The 18,034-nt window shown below is 38.3% G+C and overlaps 1 protein-coding gene across 2 annotated transcripts; it reads left to right on the forward strand.

Annotated features, from left to right (window-relative positions):
* Positions 1–523: 523 nt before the first annotated feature.
* Positions 524–11,587, forward strand: ccdc50a (coiled-coil domain containing 50a). Of its 2 annotated transcripts, none has more exons than XM_055164680.1 (12): positions 524–1,092; positions 2,513–2,575; positions 4,076–4,205; positions 5,073–5,163; positions 5,424–5,526; positions 6,742–7,563; positions 8,064–8,197; positions 8,714–8,758; positions 8,873–9,013; positions 9,369–9,451; positions 9,532–9,641; positions 9,965–11,587. In XM_055164680.1, exons 1-12 carry the CDS (start codon positions 1,038–1,040, stop codon positions 9,982–9,984), a joined length of 1,797 nt encoding a protein of 598 aa, XP_055020655.1. In that variant the 5' UTR covers positions 524–1,037; the 3' UTR covers positions 9,985–11,587. The 2 variants fall into 2 exon arrangements, with proteins under 2 accessions (XP_055020655.1, XP_020780299.2); XM_020924640.2 differs by having other exon boundaries at positions 525–1,092; positions 8,046–8,197.
* Positions 11,588–18,034: the final 6,447 nt, after the last annotated feature.

The following is an 18,034-nucleotide window of genomic DNA, read 5'->3' on the forward strand; positions in this document are numbered from 1 at the left end:
ATTTACTTGGGTTTGCCAATAGTTTACAGTGGCTATTTGCTCTAATACTTTTATTTTTAATATTCTTTTTTTAAAATAAGAATTTGTTTATTTGAAGCAATCTTTTCACATTTCTGTTCATCTTTCATAATGCAATGTATGTAGATCATGGAAGCTTAGTCTTAGGAGACTTTAAAGTAGCACAAGTTGTTACCCTTACCCTATATATATATGAGCCCTATGGGATTCTTAAACACTGACTAGTCCATTATAAATCCATACCATATCCACTCAGTGACTGACGTTTATGAAGTTTATGAAGAAAAACCCTCTTCTCCCTAATCCCTTTAAGATTGCAGTTCAATCGCTAGAGGGCGGAATAACACTAAATGGGCAATTTTAATATAAGCTGTCAATCACATGACATTTGTGTTTTGAGCTTCAAACCATGTATTTATGTTAGCGTTTTCAATTTCTCTGTAGGGTGTTGTATTTGCAAATAGCGTACAAACATTACAACTGACTAGGGTGAACCTGTCTACACACGCTGACAGTTAGTGAACATAAAGTTGTTGTAAATTTTGCGCATTTAAACCGGAAACACCCGTCTATAATTATGAACGGCAATTAGCTGAGACAAATGAACAAAATGCGCACAGCTTTTCGTATTCGACCTACTTTAATGCACATGTGACTAAAAGGTCTGTCAAATTCGGCTGGACCAAAACCCCAAACGTATTTTGTATTATTCATGTGTGTGACGAGTGTTTAATTTTGACAGAGTAGTCCGGATCGTGTAGCGAGGTGCACATGTGTTGGCACCGGCGGAGGAGGATGCTCGCCGCAGACAGCCCGACACGAGCGGGAGTCAAGCACTACAGCACCGCGCCGTGTACCGAGAGAAGCGGCCAGCCAAACTAATCAGCAGACCCGTCCAGCGAACAGGCATCAATCGCTTTTATGAGCAAAACCGATCAATCAGGTCGCGGTTAACCTTCGGAAAAACGCGGAAGTGTAATTCACCGTCAGCGCTGTTTTGACTTATTATCCGTGACAACATGGCTGATTGTAATGTTAGCATTGACCAGAAAAACCTGCCTGGAGTCAAAGAGGGTAACATCCTTTATAATACCTTACTCTGTTACAAAGATTTGCTTAAACTAACGTGGTGAATGTGGCGTTTAGGAGAGGATATAATACGAGGCACTGTTTGATGGTGTTAGCGCAGTATGCTATTTGTGAGCTAACAACAGAGCAGCAGTCAGTGAAAGGGCTGGACTCAGATCCTGCACTGATTGTGTGCTCATTGTGAAAAGTCCCTTTTCTAACTATGTATTTTATCGGTTTACTGGATTGCTTTTAAAAATATCTTGGCCAATGATTTACTCTTTTGTCCATTCCAGTGTCTTGTACTCTGATAGCGCAGGTGGTGCAGACATCATCTTTGCACCACAGCACTTTGAATTTGAGGTATTTATGCACCTATACTTTCTGGTGTAGGCCTTATATATTGTAATATACAAATATAACCATATAAGGTCTCAAGGTCTATTTTAATATCAAATACCCCGTAGCGTGCATTAATGTTCAGCAGATTTTCACATGAAACGGGAAGGAAATATCACAAATAGAGTTAAGGCTGCAGAGTGATAAAGCTGTAACATTGACACACACTTTCATGCTGCAGGAATGGGATGGACCCTTTCTTGTTGAAGCAGCTGCTTAGAAGGATGCTTGTTATTCTGGTCAGAGGGACTAGCAACATGCATTTTACATCTTTCTATATCGAGTAAAACTGATCATGTAAAATAAATATGATGCATATAATATACAGTGTAATTCCATAGAGCATTTATTATTGGACTTTGTGTGGCTGTTGTATATCCATAATCCCAGCTAGGAATAAGAAGATTAAACATATGGTTTAAATGATGGCCTGCAGCCACTGTTAATCAAATATGTAGCTGTAGGAGGATTTTAGAGCGTTTACCTGTTTATTTCAACACATTTCTCAGATAAATTTGATTTTAAAAAGACAAAATCTAATCATACTTTCTAAAGACTAGATTCCATATACACATTTAAGAGTGAGCATCCTACTTTGACCGCTTATTCCCCACATAGAGATATCATGCTTTGTCTTGTATTAAATCCTCTCCTAACTGTTGAAGCTATGACTTAAATATATGGTGACCGATACAGTGGTTTTTCATTTGCACACTCTCATGGCTGGTCTTGAAACGTTGGTAGGAAAAATTCAAAACATGTGCTGCTCAGATGTGTGATATATTTCAAATGTGGATGACACCAAGGCATGAAGAATGCAGTCTGCTATAATGACAGTGTCAGCAGTTCTGCAGTGTTTCCTTTTTTAAAATTTCACATTCATTTTTAACCATACTAAAATAATGTAACCGCAGACCACTTGACCAGATTCCTTAGGCCACTGCCCAAAATCTAAAAAGGGTATGGTCAAGACTTGAACATAAGCTGGGGTAAAATTATTCTTTACACTTCCTTTGTTTTTTTCCAGTGTGCCGTGACTTTGCTGTGCTTGAGGACCACAGCCTGGCGTACAACCTCCAAGAACAAGAAAGTAAGAAAACCACTGTCACTTGATACTCCATTGTAAATACTTCTTCAGGTTTAGGCTGGTTAAGGATGAAAAACATTTAATATAGTGTATTATATTCATCATTAATGCTCTAACGATTGCATTTCAGTCTATACAACAATGTTTTTGTAGTTACTTGAAAATGCATCTTTTGTAAGTTGGCATGTGTTGGCATGTTCACTTAGCATATGCCTACATCTGTTACATTATCAGTGTCCATTGCACCACATACAGAGTCTAGACTCGTAGAGTAACTGTTTGTGCAATGTCTGTAGAGGTAGTTAAATGTGTGACTGGTGCAGCATCTCATTACAATAGTGTATGAGGGTAATGTATTTATATCACAGGATGTGACTTTGTCCACCGTTAGATAAAACGTAAAACACTTTTTATCAGTGGTGACTCATTTTAGCCATACAGTCATACATGCTAGGTAATACAATTTGTTAATGCATTATATTCTGCACACTGCAAAGCACTTTCACTACCATACCTTGGGACAGATTTGTCCCTGTTTTAGTAGTGACTAATGTGATGCTGACTCTCTGTCCTTGCATTAACTATTCTAGGAGCTAGTGGTCCAAGACCAAGGTTTTTCCATGTATGCACTATTACTAGTTCGTTAAGGTAAGCTCCGCTTTCACCTTTGGCCCTGAGGTCACACAGGAACGTTTTACTTGAAGCCTAATATAGTCCAATTGAACCCAGTCACATGGTTGTCATGACCTGAAGTTTTGATGATGAAAAAAGAAGTTTACAGCTGCGTAATGCTTGTAGAACGTGCTTTCCACTTGTTTGCCTTTTGGCACAGCTATTGTGTCAGTTATTTTTTTATCTGAAATTCCTCCCTTTTAGATTACTGAATGAGTTTACGTCACAAAGCATTTATTTTAAAAGGGGGATGAATCTTGCCACTGAAAAATGTGGCAAACTTTAATTGATAGTTTTTCTATTTTTGGTTCTGAGACCACTGTCATAAACTTTAACAATTGATCAGCGTCATCTTCAGGAAAAAAATCAATGCAGTGCTATTGACTCTTTATCACAGCTATGTCTGTCTGTTTTTCAATCCATCCCACAAGTCACAAACTCCAAACTTTATGGAGCATCTCGGGGTAAATCGCCAGATGTAATTTTGTCCTTTTCACATGAAAGCGGAGAAGGGATCGATAACCAGGTGAAACAGAGCCTCAAAAGTGAGTGATGCTCTTTTGTAGTGACCAAGTACGGAGAGTGCGTCAGCAGCAGAATTTATTGTCTCCTCACAGCAGCCTACGACACAACCTTGGGACTGCACATATTCATTCTTCAGTAGTTCAGGTCACGCTCCATCAGTGAAGTGAAGATCCTCTACAAGTATCTGTCACTCCAGCCTACATCAAAACAACTGCCATAACTACTTTCTGAATACTTTGTGGATAAAATATTCTGGTGGTTCTTCCTGTGCATGTTTGTGAGCTTCTTTATTTGTTTTCATCACAGTTGAGAGCCACTTGGCTTCGAACGTCCATAAGAGCCGTCTGGTGCAGCAAGACCTGCAGGTGGCCAAGAGACTCCAAGAGGAAGAGGATCTAAGAGCAAAAGCTCAGAGCAGGAGGCTGCAAACTGATATGTACATGCCTCACTCATTACCACACCCACACAGCATATTGATATTGTGGCAGACAAAAAAGATACATTATATTTGGATGATTTATCATGAAAAAAAAAAGATATTATGAAAAAAAACATAATCCCACAGACTTGAGTTTGTCAACAGAAGTATGAGCACATGCATGTGAACCTGATAATATCAAGTGTGGCATTACACAGCTATGCAATATGTAGCCAGGCTGCAGGCAGATGGTGTTGATGAGATCTCTCAAAGGTGAAAGTAAGCCAAGTCTCTCAGAACATCAACAACATTATTCATTAATATGTCTGTACAGTGTTGCTTGCATCTTATTGGTAACGTTTGGTTTTATTATTTTTAGATCAGTTAAATTTATGGACTCATCTCATAAATTTAAAGCTGCGCGTTTCACTTTTTATGAATGAGTACTATTTGAGCATATTTTGTGACAAAATCAGATCTCTGTCTGCTTGTAACTGTAAAATGTTTTATCTATTGCAAACAGGGAAAGAGCTTAGTGCATCCCTATATGATGCTTTATGATAGGTTTAGGCTTGATACTGTGGTAAGGTGGTTAATTCAGCTTCCCCATGTGAAAAATGTGTTTGCTAAATCTGTGCATACAAAAAAAGTCTGTGGGAGTTGGGAACAAATTAGAGTAGCAGCTTCTTACTCCCGCAGCTTTAATGTGCTCAAAATTCACTATTTATTTTATTTTTTTTTACATTTAATAGACTATCATTAATTATGTGTTTGTTAAGATTAATAATGTGTAATTATTCATTATTCATCATTATTAACTTAAAATAACATTCTCTGTTTTGTTTTGTTTTGTTTTTTCCTTTATGTGTAACATGAAAAATTAAGTGAGCGTCAAGACACTGAAATCGCCCATGAGATTCAGGAAGAACTGGTCCGACAGGCCGAGCAGCAGCGTCAGCAAGAAGAGAAGGATGCTGTAAGAAACTTTTGCACACACCTGTCCATTCATTAATGTTACATCCACCCAATAATAACATTACCAACAATAACAATGGGTTTGGGGTTGACGCTAGTTCCTGTACAGTTTGCAATAAATAATACATGCAAAAACTAGAATTGTGAGACCACAGACCGTGTCCTCAGTGTGCTCAAAATAATAAATCCTTCTTCCTGTGTAACCAGACCATGTGGCCTATTTGTGACGACTGATTTTTGCTCGGTGTTCCTTTTTTGTAGGCCATAGCTCGCAAACTCCATGAGAAAGAGATGAAAGAGGAGAGGAAGAGGCAGAAGCAGCTGGAAACTAACTTTGATGATGAATACGTTGAGGATCAAGGAGGTGAGCACTGGTGTCTGGGGCCTATTTGGTCATGGCATTTTAAGTCTGTGCCACTCACTTATTTGAAAAATTAGCAATTAGCAGGGTTACATGCAAGTCATGTAGTTAGGCATGTAGTTTGGGTTTTTATTAACACAAAATTGCTTAGGCTTTTAAGGGCCCACATTACAGTATTTTCTGATCACAAATCTATCACAAACATACTTGGAGTTGTGTTTTGTTTCATTCATACATGTTAAACACACAAAGCCAGCATATTTAGGCTGAGTTCTTCTCTGATGTCATGTGGTAATACAGGAAGTACTCTACTGTGTTTTCAAACTCCATACACCTTCAGGAGATTCATTTCGGTAATTAAAGTTTTGGAATTTCCAATCTCTACTGAACAAAGACTAAGGTAGCTGTTAACTTGAAAACTACCACTTCATCACATCTCAAGGTGGAACTGAGTATTTTGGGCTTTGTAGATGTAAACAGACTAATAAAAAAGGATTATTCAAACAGGTGTGAATGTAACAAAGCACAGCTCAAAGTATGTTTTTGAGGAATTAATAATGCTATAACATGGCTAAAAGCTCACAAGAGTCAATTTTGCATAATATAGATGATAAATAATGTATCTGCATAAACTTACCTCTTTATTGTTATTTTATTGAAGTCATACCATACATGCTTTAGTGCTTAGTCCCTCCCCCCTAAGATTAAAGACTACTACAGAAATGGTCAGACAGTTTCTCTCATTAGAGCCAAGCCCCTCCTTTTCTAAACAAACGGTTTGTTTCTGTGAGACCTTGCACAGGCAGTGAAGTAGCTCACATTCCTCTGAACGGACTGACGACTGAACACATTTGCGTCTGTGTATGTTTTGTAACCATTTGTTTTCATTCAAAGTTTCAAGGTGACGATAGCCTACAAAACACTCTTTACTATTTGTGTTGTGTTTTGTGAATTTACTCTTAATACCCTTTAGCATGTGCACTTTAGTTGTGCCATGTAGGTTGTAACCATGCATCCAAAAACACTGATTCCTATTGGGTGGGTGCAGCTAAAACCATTACATCATGCTGTTTTTTTGAGGAACTATGACATCACTTGGTACAATGTGTGCTAACTAACCCATTCCAGTCTGTTCATTCCTGTGTTTTTTCACATTTTCATGACAAACCCTGACTCTGCTTCCAACCCTTACTCTTCCACATCGCACCGGCTTCACAGTGAGAAGGCCTCTGGACTTGGACAAACCAATTATGCAAAGGTCACTTTCTCCCATTGCTCCACTGAGTCCACATCGAGATTACTCTCCAGAATACAGCTCCACTGAGCCCAAACGTAGCAGGTACCCCAAAAGAGACCCAGCAGCCCCCCACAGCCGCTCCAGGTACCCAGAGCACTCCCTAGAGGCTGAGAGCAGTCGGGGCAGACACGCAGACCCCTATCCTGAGCACCTGCTGTCCCCCAGAGGCAAACATGGAGAACGATATCCAGACTATGGGTCTCCTACAGAGACAGGGCGGCGCCACACAGTGGACAGCGAAAGAGTGGTGAGGAGAAAGGAGAGACCAGCGAGACCTCCTCCTCCTCACACATCCAGGGAAAGGGACAAGAGCTGGGAGCAGGACAGGTACGACAGATATGACGAGTATGACAGGCATCACAGCAGAGGGCGCCAGGAGGTTCCGAGTTACAGCAGAGACGGGGAGCGCTCCCGAGACAGAGGCTTCAGTGCTGATCGCCTTCAGGACAAAGAGCGCCACAGGCACAAAGACCCTCACAGGGCCCGGACTCGCAGCAGGGACAGAGTCCTGGATGAAGACTACTATGATACCAGTCCAGGTCCCAGCTGGGACTGGCCCCGGAGGGACCGGCCATCCTGGGAGGAAGAAGAGGAGGAGCAGAACAGGAGAGGAAGAGGCCGGCGGAGGGTAGAGTCAAACCCTGATGATGTGTTCATGGAGCATAATGAAAGAGGCAGAAAGGAGACCAGAGAGCTCTGGGAGGGTCCCATCAGAGAAAGGGGGCAGCCAAACGCAGAGACAGGTATCACCCTGAGCCACCGTGGTCGTCTGGTGTGTGCTGTGGGGCTTTTGCTGTAGTGCTCTGAGGTGATGGGTCTCTCACAATAGTCACTCAAACTTTTTCAAATAACATATTTCTTCAACCTGATTTTGTGATGTGATTCTGCTCTAGGCTTCACTCTTCTGCATCTGTGAATAATCAGCTTCTTTTTCACCTGCAGTGTGTGGTGTTTGTCTTTAATTTACTTATTTCTCATTATAAAACAGCATACTAGTAGCATACTTAATGGACTGAATCAACCACTCTAGTAATCTAGTTCACATCTGGTTTGCAATCCATATCTGCATTTTATTTTACACAAATTGAAAATAATGATTGGAGAAAAAAATTTAAATTTATCCTTTTTACTCAGTTATTGTTGTTAGTGATTCATGATCACAAAACATTGCAGATACCATGATGTGTGTGTTATGTGTGTCATGTGTGTCCTCTAATTTAACCAGGCCGTGTTTTGCACAAAGGCAGTGGAGAGGTGGTGGCAGAGACTGATTACAAGCTGACAGAAGCCACAAAAGGACTGACCAAACTGGGCATCCATGAGCAGGAGCTGAAAGACCGAGAGGTGGCCAGGAAACTCCAGGAGGAAGAGCTCAAGGTGAGGAAAGCCTGCATAATATTAGCAGGTTGATTATTCTGCATATATGGCATGTCAATATGACGATAAAAATGAATTGTGATCTGATTTCTATGATGTAATATTATAATAATAATATAATATATAATATATATAGTAATATTATAATGTTATAATATAGTGTACACTCTCAGATCCAGCCGATAGTATTGTTACTTCAATGTATTTAAAAGACATGATGACAGGAAGTCTTTATGAATCATACAAAAATCTAAGATAAAAAAAAAAACTGTATGAACTTTTGGCATATTACTCACCCTTAGGAGGAACTAACCCTATGCTCCTCATGGTTTCAATTTGATGCAACATTTTGAGGGCTTTTTCCCCATTCTAAATGTAATGTTTTGTTTTTATTGTTCATTGCTATGGCAATGGTTTTGATATTTTTAGCATTCTGAAATTTATGAATATAAAGCTAATTGTGTATGTTCACGGATTTGTTTTAAAAAAGTAAATGTTTATTAATTCTGATTGTAGACAAATAGTACGATTTCACGTGCTGCTCAAGTTGCACAGGATGAAGTAAGTATACATATTTTGTTGTTCTGTTTTCATCATTTGTAATATGGTAGCAGAAATTTGGAAGAAGTGTATACAGTTTGACTTTAAAAATGTCTTGAATTTGGTGTTTTGTAGGAGATTGCTCGCCTGCTAATGGAACAAGAGAAGAAAGAGTACAAGAAACAGCGCGAGAGAGAGAAAGAGAGACAGCGAGAGAAGGAGAGAGAAAGAGACAGAAATGCAGCAGAGAGGAAGAGACACGAAGCAGAGTATCGGGTACATTTCACTCATCATTTAGATGTCTCAAACTAAAAGGGTTGATACTAAATTATGTTAACTGATACTATATCAAAACTCATTTGAACAATTATTGATACTGGAAAAAAAAAAGACTTCCTGCATTGTTATACTAGTTCTGATAATGATGAGAAAGATCAAGGCCATTAAAAAAGACCACATTATAATATTAAAGTACATATTATTTTATTTTGAAAATTACAGTTTATTGTCTGTTAAAGAGTGTAGTATAAAAATCAATATGAAGTATGACCTTAGTTAGTTAGTTTTATTGTCTTGACAATTACACTGGCCACATTCTACAAATGTGTGAAAAATTTATTTATTATTTTAGCCAAATTCAGAGGAAGTAGTTCGACCAAGAACACGGGACGAGTATGAATACCAGAGACAGAAGAACCACAACAAACCTGCCAGGTACAAGGCCCCTCCTTATGGCAATGAATCCTTGGCATCTCCTCAGGCCGAACTCTTAACATTCTTTGTCATTCTCCCAGGCCTCCTCAGCCCCGACCGCACGAGTATGCTAACGTAAACCCAGCGTACAGCTATCCAGACCAGCCCCTCCCCCCTCGGGGCCCCTCCAGACCTGAGCCTACGTCCAGAGGTAGTCCTACTGACACACAATAAGAGAAGAACCTAAAATTAGATCTGTAACTGTACACCATTCACTAATTGTGATGGCATATTTGGGGGCTTGCTACTCCACAAATACACATAGTTCAGCACTATTATCATACAGACATTTATGTGCTAGTTTCCAGTGGCCAGTGAAGCTAATTTATAGCACTTTATCCTGGAACTGTAATTTTATGCACTGGAATATAGTAATTTTGCATTTCAGCATATTAGCATTTTGTAGGCTCTAGTATGTTGTGGTGGAAGCCTAAAATTAAAATTACATCTTGATAGATTTCTCTGTTTTTTCAGGTGCCTATTACAAGCGGTGACTCAGGCTCTTGTCCAGACATACCGTCAGTTCTGTCCCTTATTGTATTCATCAGTTTCCTCTCCATCTCTTCACACACTTGACCAAAAGCCTAGGGACAATCTCACGTGGTGGCATTGAGACATTTGTTTTCATCAAAACTAGAATCAAATCAAGGGGTCTGTGTGTGATGGTACATTCTTTTCTTTGTGCATTTTATAAAAATAAATGTTACATTTTTATGCAGGACTGAATGAGGCATCAGTAACTACACTTCCGCCATTCCTTTGTGTCAAGTATTTATTTGTTTATTTAGTTTTCTATTTCATGGGATGTGCCTCTTTTCTCCAACATGGCTGCCTTGTTGTCTTAACAACTGGCAGCTCCCTGTACAGGCCATAACCATGTGCCATTCAGTCCACTTGGATAGACAGTCTCTCATAGAACAGTTTGATTTTAAGGTGCTGGCTGTGTAGGCCTTGACCAGTGCTGGAATGTGGGGCATTACAAAGATCATCGATCTGTGGGGGCTCTGTCTGTTTGTATGTGCATGCTTACTGAAACTGTACAACTGTGTACATGCATTTCAGCTCTGTTAAAGCTCTGTTTATTATTATTATATACAAAGGGCTATAGCCACAAAAGCCAATAGTCTTAACTTGAATGGAAAATATACTTTATCTACTATACTTCTGTTTTGCTATTACTTCATATCGTTCTGTTGTTTACAAACCAAATCCAGTTTCTATTTACACCAGTACAAAGTGGGATGCATGTACATGACCATGTGAAATCAGTTTGTGCCAAAGGCATAAATGCAATGGAGTAGTAGATCATGTATTATTTAAATGTAAATATCAAATTATGTTTTATTCATGTCTTTTAATATAAATGATATTATTTTGATTTTAGTAATATATAGTCTTTTTATTTGGTTGGTCTTCCTAAAAAGTTCCCTCCAACTTTACTTTTGTTTCTTTTCTTTGTTACAAGTAGGGTTTTACTTCCTGCCTGCTGAGAAAACAAACATTTGCACAATAGGGATAAACAGGGAAGTCAGTCCGGGATAAGGCAGAAAAGGAGTAAAAAAAAAAAATGTCTGGTTTATTGTAGGATTTTCTGTTCATATTGAATATAAAATTGAATTGGAGTTCAGAGCTCTTGTATTTACTGACACTGAGCGGTCTTACAGAAGTGAAATGAATACATGTGGATGAATGGTCTGTACTTTTGGCCTGGCCCATAGTAATATGTATGCCCTGGAGATGTGCTGGTGTTTTATACTGTATGTGCTAAATGCTGTTGAATTCACGGGTTGTGCCATAGCTTCATTCAGGGACAGGTGTACATTGTTGTGGCTGTAGCAGAGCTGCCAGAGTGCTCTTTTTTTGTTAGAGCGTCACCTAGTGGACACTGTTGATCTAAGCTGTAAATTGTGCATCGGATGTGAGTTGTCAATGAAAGACAAAGTGTTATGAACATTTTTATCCAGAGCTTGTATGCAATTTCTACCATGAACTATAACATGATTGAACAAAGTGTCACATTCTCAAACTAGAGTTTAGTGAAAGGAATTCAGTCTCTTGCATCTCAACATTCAGTATAATAAATTGTAACTGCATTTATTTCACTGGTGTTTGTGTCATTTATAGAGCTCATTAATACATTAATTTGACAATAGTCTCCTTTTACATTAATTGGTAACCATGCAATGTTTATTAATGGATATTTATATTCCAGTAGAAACTGGGTGTTACCATCATTGCATAATTCTGACGAGAAAACTATCTGTGCAAACACTGTTCACATAAACAAACACTGAAGGCAGGCAATTGTCATGGAAAATATTTATTTTTAAATATTCAACACATGTTAGTAACAGAAGTACATTTAGAAATACATTTATAGTTATATGTAACAGAATTATTGTGTTATGGTTAAATTTTGAAGTGGACACTTAATGTAGTCCAGTGTTAATTCTGACTTGATCTGATGCGTCATTGTTATTGGCATCTTTTAATTAAAATCATGCCAATGCTATTAAATGTACAGGTTACACCCTTCAGGAAGTGATGGACTGAGTGGAGCTGGTTCACCAACATACCAAACATACTCCTGGTTAGTCTGCATGTGGTAACACTGTTGTACCCTCACCCAGATGTGTCACAACCTCTGCTCAAACAGATTAAACTACAGCCTTCAACATCATAACTGCAATACACTATCAAAAATACAGTATTACAGTATATTCATAAATTGTGATGATAATGACAAATCCATCTCAGAGAGTTCACAAGTACACAAGTCTTTCCAATTGGATTTTTGTAAATTACACACACGACCAGAAACAATGACTGAAATTTTTGAGTAGAGAAATTCCCAGGCAAAGTTTCTAGCTGCGCGGATAATACAACTAACACAACTGCCCCCTGTGGAGAGATCAGTGACAGTAAGTAAGCATGAAAGAAACATTGAGCCAGTTTCTTTGGAGTATTTTGATCATTTTTATAGAGAAGAGACAATGTTAGTGTCCAGGATCACACAGGGAAGTCAGATGAAGTGTCTCGTGTCCCATGCCATGACAGGTGTTTGCTGAATAGGCAGTAACAGCTCAAAGAAACCACTGACATTGCACTACAAATAACTTCTCTGAGCACATCCAACACTACACAAACATTCACCAAAAACACCAGAGTAATTTCACCTTTATAACTCACCTGTCCCGTGCAGGCCATCCTCACCTGGGACAGTCCAGTGTAGTAAAGTGCTTGCCCCAGTCACTGCTGAAGCTCTGTTCCCATGGCTCACCTGGCAGGTAAAGGAGTGCGCGCAGCTGTCTATCAAGTGGAGCATGCCGTGTTGAGACTTGAAGACACACCCACTCATTACTGAAACAGAGAGAGGGGCAGAGAAACCCGCTGACTATCACATAAACCTATGTTTACTTGATGTCAGGGTCAACAGCTCTACACTGCAGTTAAAAACACACAACATTTGTATTTTACTCAAACTTCTTAATTCACTTTATATCCTCTTCATTTGCATATTTGTTGTAAGATGACCTGAAAAAGCCCCAGGCGCATCTTCAGGAAAAACCGGTAGAGGAGGACAGAGAACTATTTAGGCAGAGGCTAAGCCAGCCCTCAACAGAAAACCACAGCTCTGCCTTTCATTGGGTGTAATCAAGGCACGGCACATGTGAAGAATCTAGTACTGATATGATTTGATGTGACATTTCAGTGACATATCGGAAAATAGGCCAGACAGCTTGCTACTGTATTAAAGTGTATCCATTAAATGATTTAATCTAACCTCTAATGCCTAAAATATACATTGTATTGACATTAGACATGAGATTAGATTAAGATTAGATTAAGGTTAAAGTAAGATCTGGACAAATATTTATTTATACTACTTCTTCCTACTTACTATATACTTCTACCTCAGATAAATACTACTAATATTTAGTAAAAGAGTTATCATTTTACATTTATCTTTTGCAATAAACAAGGATCATGTTCCTCAATTTTAAAAAAAATTTAAATTGTGAACATTATGCAGATACAAGTTTTTTTTCTTTTGCTATTTTGAACTCTGCAGTTGTAGTAAACATACGAGAATGTAAATTTTCACTAAGTAGGACTACTAAAATATAAAGTTATTAGTATTCAATATTAACACTTAAAGGCTCACTATGTAACTTTTCTGATCTGCCACCTGCTTGCCTTCACGGCCTTTTAGATACCTAGAAAAAACTTACTGGGAATAGCCTCGTCTCTCCACAGATCTGACTTATAAATTGATCTGTTGATGTTATCTGCATTTCTCCATAAAGATAGACAAGTTTAATGCCATATTGTGGAATATTATAGGCATCTCCATGAATGGTTACACATATATATCTAGATAATTATATCTTATATTTGACACCAGTCTCTTGTCTATTTTGCTACTTTGGATTTATTATTGGCATTTATATTTTTGCACATTGTTATTATGATATATTGTGATGTGTGAGCTACCATGTCCTAATAATTTCCCTTGTGGATCAATAAAGTTTGTCTAAGTCCAAGAAAAGTTACATAGCCCATCTTTAATGTTCACCACTTTAATAACCACACTTGTTTCCGCTGTATTGTTACAGTGTTTCCTAAATTGACAGCACCTTGTGTTGGTGTGGAATGGGACAGAATAGAGTGGGGCAGAATAGAGTGGGGCAGAGCACAGTGTGAGGCAATGCACAGAGTGGGGCAGAGTATTGAGTGAGGCAGAGTATAAAGTGAGGGAAGACACAGAGTGGGGCAGAGAAGAGTACAGAGTAGGTCAGAGTATAGAATGGGGCAGAGCACAGTGAGTATCGGAGCTGTGTCAGAGGCAGGGAGGCCGTTTGTCCCCAGGCCTCAGAGCTCAGCCTGCTGCAGGAATGACACCAGACCAGCTCCTGCTCTGGGAGTCACCCTCCACACACCACAAGTCCTCACAAGGCCCATACAAGCAGGCACAGATGACACACACACTTTACATGACATTATTACACTAGGGCTCTTTCTAATGATAATAACAATGATATAATTCCTAGACTTAGATTTAGACTTAGACAGAAGTTTATTAGAAGGTTATTGATCCACATGGGAAATTATTGGGAGTAACTCACACATCACAATAATATTCTAATAATTTTAATAGTAATATGATGCAGCACTGGTGTGTATCTGAATGGAATTTCTACCAATAGTGAAATGTGGATAGGGTTTGCACAAAAGGTTCTTACAATGTTCAAAATATCAAATTACTTAAATATAATGATTGAATGAGTATAAGAAATAGGTTGGTCCTTTAATCATATCTCTAAACAAAAGGCAACAATAAGAAACAATAAGATCACTGAGAAGCTGACAAAGTAAAATGAAAGTTTGCGTAGACTATATACCTGTCTATGTCAATTTAAGTTTTTAGTTTTTCATTATTTTAACTTTTAATCCTCACTGTTTTGTATTGTATAGTTTTTTTTCCTGTTTTATTTGAATAGCTTTATAATTATTGTTAAGAGAATTAATATTTTTAATGTTTAACATTTTATGGTACTGCATCAATATCAGCACAAGTCAGAAAAAATATATTTATAATTTTAACATTGGCCAAAACTTTCCTTTTTTGTTATCTTTATATTTAAACAGGATGTCTGGGTGTTAGCTTTAGTTCACAGAAACTGCACTTGTGAGTCAGATGCATGGATCCATGGTCAGATGGCATTGTCACTCATTACCCGTAATCCCCCTCTCCCAGGAGAAGTGGGAAATGGGCAGAAGATGAGACTCATTTTCATATCTCTCTTTATCATGTACCATTGGAATGTGAACCTCCAATACAGAGCTCAGTCTTCCTGCCCTATTTTAAGGATACACAGGTCTGGATATGAACAAAATGACTTAAATGGCAGTGTCTTTGCTATGTTTTTCCCACAAATATGTCAGGGATAATTGCAGTTATTAGTGATAGTGTCACACCTTTGTTTGACAAGTCCAACTACTTGTGGGTGCTGCATTCAGCTGGGTTTCTATATGAGCTAATAAGATTAGAGCTTCAAAACCATACTAACATATAACGCATAAATATGATAACACGAACTTTCTGTAAAAAAAACCAACAACAAACAAACAAACAAAAGCAAAACAATGATGGTAAGATTTTGTTAGTAAATGAATTAAGTAACTAGACAAAATACTTTATTTTGGACATATATTTTAGACTAATTGTATAATTTATTTTTATGTGTATTCCTTCAAAAGCATATTTCTATATTATACAAAGCACTGTTGCTTAATATAGAAATATGTAATTAATAGATTTTTGGCAGATTTTTTCATTTAACCTTTCACCTTAAATCGAAGCCATCACATTGGATCTGAAATGGCATAGAGTCAACAGATGAACTTGGTGAACTATACTTTGCTTGAACACTAGATGGCGTATCAAATCATTTTTTTCATAGTGCTGATTTGTTTGTTTGTTTGGTTTTGGTTTTGTCTTTTTACATGCTTTTAAGAGCTTGATATTTCCCGTTTATCAGATTGACAATTAGGAGTAAAAATTCTTATATAAATAGTAGGGCTGGGCAAAAATAAAAAAATGTAATCGCGATTAATCGCATGAGTTCGAGTGATTAATCGCGATTAATCGCATGTTATACGCAAAACCAATTAATGAATTAAAAAGTAGAGTATAGCGCTCTTTTATTGGAAATGTAAATGAAAGAGCTAAACATTTGTTGTGCAAACAGCATTTCTTTCACAGGGGAATCCTCAGAGCCTTCAAGGTATTCAGGGAAGGCTCAAGAAAAAATACTGAATGGACGTTTGTACTACTAATATATTTATTGAATATTTTTTATGCTGTGAGTAATGAACACTACACTGGTAATAATTTCTAGATCAGTGTTATAAACTTGTATTTCTTAGGAAACAAAGGGTTAATATAATGGAATGGAAATGGACCAATCATATTTTTTCTTCCAATGGTATCTGGGCAAATCAGTTATTCCAGCACTGAACTAAAGAAATAAGCTCAGCTCAGAGCGCACGGCTGGTCCGACCAGAGCCGGTGCCCGCGGCTGAACTCGCGGCTGAAGCCGGAGCCCGCGGCCGAACCCGCGGCCGGAGCCGGAGCCCGCGACCAGAGCCCGCGGCCGGAGCCGGAGCCCGCGGCCGAACTCGCGGCCGGAGCCGGGACAGGAGTCGGAGCCCGCGGCCGAACCCGCGGCCGGGCCCGTGGCTCGCGGAGGCTCGGGCACGTTGCATCTCACGTGGTCAGAAAAAAGTGAAAAAAGTGTCAAGAAAAGACGTCAAACTTAAAGAAACGCTCGCGGTGGACTTTTTCAAAATAAAAGCCAGTGAGAAACAGACGTTTACAATAAAATAAATTAATAAATAATAAAAACTGCGTTGACGGCGTTAAAATAATTGTCGGCGTTAATGACTTAATTAGTTAACGCAAAGTTAACGCGTTAACGTGCCCGGCCCTAATAAATAGCTTACATCATTTTCCCACTCATGCTTCCTCCCTTTGTGCGATGATGGTAACTCACATAATTTGCTATAATGAAAGTAGTGAAAGTTTTAATGTGTTTACACACCGTTTTATTAAACTTTTTCTAAGTTTGAACTATTAAAACAGACATACAATATATAGGAAATTATTCCTATGATAAAATCTGAGTTGGAGTGAATTTAGGGTGCCTTGCCTCATGTCAGATTTAAAATGTTACTCATAATTATGTGGTGAAAGATTTATGAACCTTCTATAATAAATAACGTAGTTGTAGCTGAACAATGGAAACACAGTCATATTCGGCCATTACATATAGATCTATGTGTTGGATAAGAGAAAGCTATGTCTATAGAAGACCTCTGTTTTCACATGGGGAAGGAAATTTTAACCTCCTCATGAATTTGCCTAGTAAGAAACTCTAAGGAAGAGGCATAACACCAAGTTTAGTTTTTAAAGTTGTTGTTATGCCATCCAAAATTTTTAAATATGTTATCATTTTAAATATCATGTTAAACACCCCCACTGATACTTATGTGCTATGAAGTTAACTTGGGCAAATATAAATAGCATTTTTTTTTTCCTAATCAAAGCATCCTTTTTACACCTTTGGTACTTCACCTCTCACATGTGTCCTGGCATTGATTTTTTTGTTTTTTGTTTTCATTTTTGTGATGTGAAGTCATCCTGATAATAGTGTTGAGAAGAGCCAGAGATATAGTTTAGTGGAAATCCGTTCATTATTTCCTGTAATTGTGGCTGTCCATCTGGATACTCCAAAACACATCATCTTTTAGCTCTGGCAAAAGTTTAAAGTGGTAGAAAACAATATCATGATGAAAACATTGTAGGTAAATAGTCTCAAGTCTTGAAACTGAGGATGCAACACAATCAGTATAGGCACAGAGAGCAGAGCTGTGACCTTAATTACTGCCAACTGTTGTGTCTTGGGATTATTTCAGGAAAGACCGACCCTGATCCAATCTTACAGACAAATACTTTGTTTACAAACTGGCATTTCCTTCCCC

Source organism: Boleophthalmus pectinirostris, unplaced genomic scaffold (genome assembly GCF_026225935.1).
Source record: "Boleophthalmus pectinirostris isolate CB_2022bp ecotype Guang Dong unplaced genomic scaffold, ASM2622593v1 HiC_scaffold_7, whole genome shotgun sequence".
Classification (NCBI taxonomy): domain Eukaryota; kingdom Metazoa; phylum Chordata; class Actinopteri; order Gobiiformes; family Gobiidae; genus Boleophthalmus; species Boleophthalmus pectinirostris.